Genomic DNA, 9,936 nt, shown 5'->3' on the forward strand with positions numbered 1-9,936 from the left:
TGAGCACCTCCCTCTCCTCTCTGTTTAGTTTTAAGTTTAGTTTTTTTAAAATAATTTTGTTGATATATATGTAGATGGATGTATGTTTGTTAGATGGTTAGTTCTCACCTTGTATTTCTTATTATTAAGGTCATGCATGAGATTTATATGTATTTGTCTTAAGAAGAAACATACTTATTTTTACAACACTACATTTTTTTTGCGAAAACAACACTTCAAGTATTAGTCATGATCAAAAGCAACGAGGGCTTAAGCAATAGTTGAGTGTCTTGCACCTTGACGTACAACGAGCGTGTCAGCCTATAAATTAGCCAGGCGACCTGCCTTTATTATACACAATATTTTATCACAATTTACTTTGACATTAAGTAAACACAATCACACACCTCCACGTCACAAGGTATGATAAGTAAAACTGCACCAGAGAACACCGGCAAAACAAAATAATTCCACTAGTCACACAACAGATATCACAATGCTTTGGTCTTCCCATGCCAATGGCTTTGCAGCCACCGACTCTTACACCTTTTAATCTTCTCCGCGACTTCGATCATGGTTGGTCTGTCATCCACATCAACTTCTAGGCATTGCAGTGCGATCAGTCCAACCTCGCCGAGGCACTTCACATCCTCCCCGCTGGACAGAATCTCTGTATCATACATCTGCCCTGTAGCCCCTTCCATAGAAGCCTTGATATAGTTTAATGGAAGACTGTTGTTCCTATCATACCTTGCCTTCTTCCGCGTAATGAGCTCCAGCACCACGATCCCAAAGCTGTACACATCGCTTTTCTCTGTGAGGAGTCCAGTCTTCATATACACGGGGTCGATGTAGCTACTGTCCCCGATCACCCAATTGGTGTGGTCCTTTTCAATGGACATAAGCCTCGACGTACCGAAGTCCGACACCTTAGGCATGAACTCATCATCAAGGAGGATGTTTCCGGATTTCACATCTCCATGTAGGATCTTCTGACTCGCCTGTGAATGCATGTATGCAAGGGCATCCGCGGAGCAGATGGCAATGTCGAGGCGTGCTCGTAGGGAGATAGGATCTCTTCTCATATTGCCATTCTTGCCATGAAGAACGTCGTAGAGGCTTCCCCTTGGCACGAACTCATAGACCAACATAGGAACTTCTGTCTCCAAGCAACACCCCAACAGCTGGACCAGATACTTGTGACTTATTTGTGACTGGATTTGAATCTCATTGGCGAAATCCTTCTGGCGATCCTTGTTGATTGCAATGGAGCGTTTGACCGGAACCTGCATGTATTCACGAGTAGTTCCCTTGTAGACCTCACCAAAGGCACCTTTTCCTATTATAGTACTATAATTCTTGGTTATTTTGTCTAGCTCCTCCTTTTTGAAAATCTCGATCTTGATGCTTTTCAGCAACTTTCCGCCATTCATGTTGTAACGATCACTAAGCTTTCTTTTCTCATGCTCCATGTGTACGAATAGCAGTAGTAATGCTGATATGAATATGGCACTAATTGTTCCTGTAAATAAGTACATGTATCATGTGAGATAATCCCAGTTTTGTGCCGATTCACAGATTAGCAAAGCACTGATATGTGTAGACACTAGTATAGTATGGAATCTAAAACGGTCAGCTAACAGGCTAACACAACATATGCACACACTTGGTTACCCCAGACGAAATTAATAGCTTGTTACCCATAAAGTAGTGAAAAAGTTCCCCACATATATATCTTCACCTAATTCCCTCAGGCTAATTTTAAGATGCTCCCACCTATTGTTGGCTGTCCATTTGTTATCATCCATGGGCCTAGACTGAACGGTGACCTATTACCTACCATAGCTAACCCATGTGAGGTAATATATGTCACTCAACCATGATAAAAAGTATTACTCTCTAACCACATGGTCCATGTGGTAAGCTACCAGAAAACAAACATTGTCAAAAAAAAGTATTACTCTCTAACTTTGTACTAAACCACCGATTAGTAATATGGATCGGACGGAGTACCAGATTTTATATTTGGGTAAATGTTAGGTAAAAGGTAGCAAGACAACTGGAAAGTATCAGCCAATAATGTAGAAAATATTATTGTTATTCCTACCAGATGGAGAGCTTCCAAGTAAGGAAACTACTATTTTTCTAATTATCTTGATTGGAGCCACTAAATATGACAACTGATAGAAAAATATTGTGAAGTCATGGACTAATGTGACATAAGATATAATAAGAATGATTTGATTCCTTCCCTATGATATTAAGTTGTAAGAACACATATGTAGATTAAATACACCGATGAACTTAGTGGATTAATTAAATGTGTTCTTCTAGCGGTGGTAGCCAGTCATGTGACCACTGAGCCAATGGACTAGTCGCTTTAGGCCCGTGATGACTCGATTCAACTTCACCCCAGCGCTTGACGATCCCACATCCATTGGTGGTGATTTGGGACCTGAATTTTTCCCGCATGTTATGGAGAGGAGTTTGGTAAAACGAATCTCTATCCATATAGATATGAGGAGAGTGTGATTTTGGAAGGCGTGTTTTTTCTTTCATTTTGATGGAAGGGTTTCCTTGTTTCTATGTTGAGTCGTCGCGACAGAGAGACCAACCGAGGCTAGCTAATTTGCATGTGTTAATAAATTTGCCACACTAATTTGTAGAATCAATAGCTCGGATCATTTAGGTACTCTTACCTTCTGCGAGGTAAAAGGGAGCATCTGAAAAGAGGTCATCTATCATGTTTCAGCAAATTCAACAAACAACTGCCATGTTAAGGTACATAATTTTCCTCCAAGTAGTGAAACACAATAGATTTAGGTTGTACATATATCATTGTCTAGTATTCTAGAGTCTAGATCTGTTTATACATAATGAATTATGTAAACTACATATACTAGAGCATTATCTCTCACCGTAACCATCTACTATCTAGACTAAGACACTTCTCATCCATAAAAAGTTAATGGAGACCCAACAAGAATATGTAGGTAGTGCAATATTTATTTCTGGAATAAATTACATGTACATCAACCTTACCTATCACGACAACTGCAGCTGAGGACAATACAGGTTCACAACCCTTGTCACTTTTACCGTCACCTCTTCGTCCAAAATTGCAATTGCATTCATAGTCACCATCCACATCGCGGCATTTCCCACCATGACAAGGAAATAAGTTTCCGTACTTTATTGACTTTGGCCACGTCGATGGCTCACACTCATTAATATCTGAAAATGAATCCAATTCAAACATTAAGTTACTCTTAAAAAAATTCAGACACTAAGTCTTATCTATTCTACAATCATCCTAATCACTTGAACACATGAACCATAACTCCCATTCAAACCTTAAACCTTATTTATTTTTATAGAATTAACCATATAACAAAATTTAAAGGTATGAATTGAAGTTGTTAGAAATACTTCTCCAAATATTAGGAAGTATATTCCATTCTAAAGGTAACTAGCTTCCTAGCTGCTTGGAGAAGTATTCCTAACAACGGCTTATACCCCATTTCTATTTTTTCCGAACTAACAAGGTGGGACCATGTGTCAGGATGACATGAAAACTGACTAGGCAGACATCTCACATCCATATTCAGGGAGAGCAATGTGATGCAGCTAGCTTACCTGTTTGGCAGAACTTACATAATTTTGTAGAATTTGACATACTTTGATACAACATGAGGAAATTTCACAGTATTTGGTAATACCCTAATGAGTACTCATTTGTGGTGTCTGTACGATATGCTATCATGTCGTCCCAACAAACTGATATAGCTTTTAAGCTTGGAGAAAATAATAAAGCTAGGCAAAGCCATAACATTGTCCAAACTAAGGAGTAAAATGTGATTTTCTTTGTTGAATGCGGTAAACACTTTCCAAATATTACTTAATAGAGATTAAAAATTGGAATTCACTCTGTATTAAATAAACTCTACTCTTCACCCTCAGTTCTTATGATCTGTCAATGATTAATTGCCATAATCATATCTAGAAATCATGTTCATAGATTTAAGCCATATATTTCGTTTTGCCTCATCTAATTAGTTGAAGCATATTTCATTTATTGTATATTTTTTGTGTTTTAGATGAGGAGAACTTGTCGAACTGATACGCCCCTCACGTCGTCCTTGCCTAGGGCGACCCGGGAGTTCCCTTCAAACACTAGGTGCCGCCGCCCCCAACCCTTCTTGTCCATGCGCCGCCACTGGAGGAAGCCACCGGGTGAGTCCTGTGCGACCGACGAAGGCACCAGGAACCTTCCTCGCAACACCTTAGGATCGTCGGTTGGGGGATCTTGGTGGCAGTCAGCGGGCGGCGATGCACTCATCGACGGGGCTCGGAAAGCGGCAATTGGGCCTGTTGGGTCGTGTCACAACTTGTGGCTCGGTTGTCACACATGGCGATGGCATGGTTCTATCTTGGCCAACGTGTAGCTAGACGAATTGTTTGGCTGCAGCGAGATGGACGGCAAAAGCCATGCACGGATTTTCTGGCCCAACGATGGCGACGCCTTTGTGCGTTGTTACCTTGTTGATGGAGTCGTGAATGATCTACTCGCCTACCTACCTATTGCTTGGGAGAAACCCTAGATTCGGGTGATCTCAGATTGGACGATCAAGTCAATGGTGTCAGTTTTCTCTCTTGGGATCATCATTTTGATTGTGCATTGGCTAGGGGGGCAGCGGATGATGGCGGGTTTGCGCTACAGCTGACGTGTCCATGTTTCGCTGGTGCCCTGCTTTGCGTGGCATGAAGCATTGCATCGTGGCGGAGAGAGGAAGAGGGTGTCAGCTGTCCTTCACTGAGACATGTCGTTACAAAGATGGCGCGTGGCAATTTTTCGGCGATAATCACGGCCTTCGTGGGACAGCGACAACGTGGTGTATTTTCTAGGGTGCCTATATTTACCACTGACAGACACTAGCGACATAAGTATGGTACTGCCAGATCGTCTCCAAGGTGGGATTTTGATGGTGGCGCCTTCTCCCGCCCTGCAGTCAATGGCTGCGCTCAGCTTTGGGTGACCGGCTATTTGCTTGGTGTGTGTATCATTTTCATCTCACATGGATATCACGTGTGGGCCATATGCACTTACATAATTTTCGGTGGTTGCAATTGCTCGACAAGGATCAATGTTGCCCTCCCTCCCCCTTTCCTTTTTCCCCTCCGTCTAGGCATAGAGTTTTTTTTGCGGGAACCTAGGCATAGAGTTGGTCTTCTATGGCTTTGCTTTTCGGCCAGTGCAATCCTTTGTGTGTGTGCGCACACGCACGCGTGTTGGTAATGGATGTGTGCATCATAGCATGCAGAGTTCGGCGTATGCTCATTGTATTTGTAAACCCTTGATGTTTCATTATGAGTTAGTAAAAACACCCTATATCAGAAAAAAAAATAGTTGACTCTTTTACACAATTTTACTATTTTATAGATAGCATTTAGGTGTTTTCAAAGGGGGAGACATTTATCCTGTTTGTGGTTGTCAGAGAACAAGCCCCATCCAAACCATACCCACCCCCTTATCTAAAGTCACTAGATAAATAGAAAAGGTAGATATTTCTTCTGTCGAGAAGAATATTTGGGGTTAGTGTGCCCAAAGGAATACGAAGGGTGAAATGAAGACAAACTTTTGCATCCGTTGCCTTCGTAGGGATTGCCGACGTATCCCTCGCTGCAATTGCAGAAGTAGCCTGGGCCATTACTGGAATTAACGCAGTAGCTGTGGGTGCTAATGCAGACTCCATAGGGAATATCCTTGTTGCCATTGTGCTGTGGCGACGGACATCTCCCGTTCCTGATGGCCCAATCAAGAACAAGTGGGACCGTGCCCTTGACAAGTTTGTTGGCAAAATTCTTCCCGACGAGGTCTGATTGACTAAAATTGTACCTGTTTGAGAAATCCACAATTAGCTTGGCTCAAATTTATCTAGTGGACTTACAAAGAGCTAGATTACACTGCTACATGTAGACGTTTCTTTGTAAGATTTTGGTCTGACTCTGCATATCAAGCCGTCCATTGGTAGAATTAGAGTGCAGCACACCAATGGATTTTATTGTTGTGTGCAACCACGAAAAAATGCCATGATAACATTTCTATATGGATGAGGATAAACTTCAGTCTTTGCATCGGTTGATGCACACATGCAAAGTGTTACGATAACTACATCCAAACAATCAGATAACTTCACATATTCTCATTGCTTTCTTATCAGTAATAACCTGTGGTGAATGCATATGTAGATAACGACATGAAAATGGCAACTACATTGAAAATACCGATAAAGGCACACATTAAACATTTCTGAAAGATGGGCTTGTAACAAAATACATGGCGAAGCATGAGGAAATCATCGGACAACAGTTTGTTTCTTCTCTCTTCTCCATGGTAGCAAAATTTGTGGCAACTCTAAGAGAAGCGGCTGATGACATTGAGATTTCTAAATATGGTTTTGCTGCTTCTCTGATAAATACCTACTTCTATGCCACAATAAAATACCTATCTAAATACGAGATTCATGCAAATTGTGAAAAGATATGTTGGGTTTAGTTCCACATCAGTTGTGGGAGGAGACATAACATGATTTATAAGGGTGGGGTGTCCCCTCCTAACATAAGTCGGTGTTGCTCTTCGGTTGGGCCTGGTTGAGGCATGTGGGTCGGAAACGCTGATGATAGCATACCCGGGATTGCGTAACAAGATAAAATCTTGAACATACTGTTATCATAATCTATTGACTAAGAAATAATAACCACTGTTTCTAAATTAACTGCATATATGCCCTATAAATGTGATGAAATCTAGAAAAATACTAGTATATCATTTGGTCAGGGACGTACCAGCCTTTCTTGGCCACGAAGGCATATTGGCATGTGTTGTCGGGCACTGGATTGTTGTTCTGCTTGTCCTTGCCCCAGCGTGATGCAACATAGCTGAGGCCGGGAGCAATGGAGGCCTGGCAGCAGCCTTGGCCACTGCACGGCGCGCCTTCCTGCCCGATATCGTCCAGGTCTACGCTGGTGCAGGTCGTGATGCAGCCCGTGAGGTAGCGGTTGGCGGAGGCGGAGCCGATGCGGCCGTTGAGCCTCGCCTCTAGACTGCAGCCGATGGCCGTGAAAACGTTGTCCGCCGGCGACAGGAGGAACAGGCCACTGCCCAGGTTGAAGGACATGTTCTGTGACCGTGATCTCCTTCCCTGCGCGTTGCAGCTGTATGTTGACGAGAGGTAGGCGACAATCTGTGCCGTCTCCAGCGTTATGCTTTCGATTTGGATGTTGTTGCCTCTGAGCAGTACCCCCTCGCTGCAATTGAGGTTGAAGTTGGGGCGCGAACAACCGCGGCCGATGCCGAATGGGTAGGGGACGGTTATGTCCCCACACTTGTCAGGGCAGTCTCGTGGCCGCGGTGCCGCCGCCGCTGCTAGCGGCGATGCGCCGGAAATGCCCTTGCCGAGGCCGAGGAGGGCTATGTAGAACATGACTAGGAAGAATGTCGCTTGTGTCATCGGAAATGTCTTTGGTTACTTGCCGCTAATGGCTGGCTCCTCAGGCCTCTCTAGCTCCGTTCTTCCGTTGCAGTGCTGTATATATAGGAGAGCTGAACATACAGATGCGTACTTGCTATTAATTATCAATTCTACTAATAACAATGTAAGTCGTCGTTTAGTTGGCGTGCCACTTCACCTTATCCTCCACACATAATTTCTTCTTTAATACATGAAGCTCTTCTCGTGTTGCTCTCTCACCGATTGAGAAATCTCCAACTCTACTCTTAAAATTAGACGGGTCGCTCTCTCTCTCTCTCTCTCTCTCTCGAACCAGACAGTAGTTGGCACTGCCCACCCCTATGCCAAAGATTAGAACAATAGCTCAAGTCGTCTTCAGAACAAAAATGTCAACAATCAGGGGATAGATATATCTTGGCGAGTTGTTGATCTTCACGTGTATCTTTTTATAGACACAGCTCAGCTGGACGTCAGACTGTTTATTTATCAATTCATTTAGTTGGTACCTTCTACCCAACTTGGAGCAATGGACGTACTTACTCTCGTGTTCAATTTGATCAGCCAGCCACGTACATATCTTGGCGGGACGTGAGTGTGCGCCGTCCGTCGGCATCTTTTTGTTTTAGACAAATATGTGCGTCGGCATCTTCAACCAGTGTCACGTCGCAGTCATGATTTGCTAGACAGGTCGGCCGTGGTGGACCTGAAGAGAGCGGCTCTAGCTAGGGGTACTCAGCTTTTCTCGATGGTGAAGATCTCTAGAGATGCAGTTGCTCATGGCATTGGTAAGCTTTTTATGAATTCTAAAGCGCATGGGTTATTTGTAGGAACTATTCCGTCATGTCATGTGTGGCGTACGTGGTAACGAACGATTGTATGACTTTATCTTAAGGGTCATGCGGCGATGGCTGAGTCCTGTGTGGGCTCGTCATGGTCCAGTTCGCCGCCGCAAGTCCGTCCGAAGAAAGAACAGGTTTTCACCCTGGACAACACTCATCATCACCGAACGCCACACCCTCTGGCTACCACGTTGCCCACATGGCCATGACCACCAGGCAGCACCAAGCCACGGGCTCTGCGCATGAGCATTGTGCTACCACCACCAGGGCCGCCGCCCCAGTGCAGAAACCCAATAGGCCGACCAAATCTGGCCTCCATCGGCCCGTCTTGCAGCACCGGGCGTGACACGAGCTTGGTCCTGCGGCATTGTGTGCGAGACGAGGTCGATCCTGCTGCACCATGTGCGAGACGAGCTCGGTCCCGCTACATCGTGCGCGAGACGAGGACGGTCCTGCCGCACCGGACGCGAGACAAGCGATGGACCACAACTGGGAGAAGGACAGCCCTTCGACGGAAGTAGTGCCCGAATGACGAGAAAAGAAAGCAAAGACCGTCACAAGTCACCTACGAACGAGGCGACGCCAGGACAATGTCAGCCGCCGCCGCAGTCGACCTGCTAAGCTGCCATGGAGCCATCCACGGCCGGGGCAGCCGCCACACCGGGCTACTGCCCAACCCGCGCCGCCCGGCGAGCTCGAAGTGTCAGAGCCGCCGGGCACTTACCCGCGCTTCCATACGTTAGCAGATGAAGAAGTTTTAACATAACCTCCAGCAGATTACAAGTTTCAAGGAGCACTTAAGTTTCTTTATGTGAAACAGCCATGCATATGTTCACTAAAAGTATATGAACATCCATTCATAGACATAAGATTCAGCACATTACAAGTTTCAAGGACCACTTAAGATCAGAATTAGCAATGAGATAAAAATGGCAATGAACCAAAAGATAGTTTTATGACTGTCCTGCAGATGCAGATTATTATTCTAATTCAATAGTACTAAACAAAGAAATTGACGGCATGCATTACATTATGCTTTGTAGTGACAAGAAAATAAGTACAACCCGGGAAATAAAAATGAACAACTTGATAGAGAGGCCATGCGGTGGAAGAAGAATTTATTCTAAATCGTCAACATACATCTTTGCTTTATTGATGGCTGTGAGGTCAGTCAAATTGGAAGGCCTGAGTATCTCGGGTAAATGACTGTATCTAAGCTTGTTTGGTTCAATTAACAGCACACCAAGAAAAATGCAGTCCATCTAAAACATTACAAGTTTTAGAGTGGTTGGGCTCTTTTAGAACCGTTCGTTGATGTCGATCTAACGGCAGACAAATACGAAGTACTGGGTAGTACTTCGATGAAAGTACGCGAAAGTACTAAAACGAGTGGGGCCGGTACTCGTGACAAGATGGGGACGCGTTTTAATCTAGGGGCAGTTTAGTCCTAGGAAAATTTGCATGCGCCGCCCCTCTCGTCGAATGAATAACCGCCGCCATGGTGCTACACATTCCACAATTACTCATCGGCTGCCATCTCCTCCCTCTCCTTCATGTCCACCGCAGTCATCTCCTCCTTCTTGCCGCTGCAACTTCGCTCCACTCAC

The 9,936-nt window shown here is 44.4% G+C and overlaps 1 protein-coding gene across 1 annotated transcript; it reads right to left on the reverse strand.

Moving 5' to 3' along the window:
- Positions 1 to 307: 307 nt before the first annotated feature.
- On the reverse strand, positions 308 to 7,527 carry LOC119358822 (wall-associated receptor kinase 2-like). Its single transcript, XM_037625228.1, has 4 exons — positions 6,826 to 7,527; positions 5,616 to 5,875; positions 3,022 to 3,213; positions 308 to 1,501 (listed from the first exon to the last, which is right to left on the reverse strand). Exons 1-4 carry the CDS (start codon positions 7,488 to 7,490, stop codon positions 471 to 473), a joined length of 2,148 nt encoding a protein of 715 aa, XP_037481125.1. The 5' UTR covers positions 7,491 to 7,527; the 3' UTR covers positions 308 to 470.
- Positions 7,528 to 9,936: the final 2,409 nt, after the last annotated feature.

The sequence above is a fragment of the Triticum dicoccoides genome, chromosome 2A, assembly GCF_002162155.2.
Source record: "Triticum dicoccoides isolate Atlit2015 ecotype Zavitan chromosome 2A, WEW_v2.0, whole genome shotgun sequence".
Classification (NCBI taxonomy): domain Eukaryota; kingdom Viridiplantae; phylum Streptophyta; class Magnoliopsida; order Poales; family Poaceae; genus Triticum; species Triticum dicoccoides.

Excerpts from the sequence above, each read along its gene's own strand:
- LOC119358822 (XM_037625228.1), bottom strand. The coding sequence starts at position 7,490 with ATGACACAAGCGACATTCTTCCTAGTCATGTTCTACATAGCCCTCCTC. Across the intron at positions 3,214-5,615 it reads CGAAGGCAACGGATGCAAAA|ATATTAATGAGTGTGAGCCA; the intron begins GTTTGTCTTCAT and ends ATTCATTTTCAG. Across the intron at positions 1,502-3,021 it reads AGCTGCAGTTGTCGTGATAG|GAACAATTAGTGCCATATTC; the intron begins GTAAGGTTGATG and ends ACTTATTTACAG.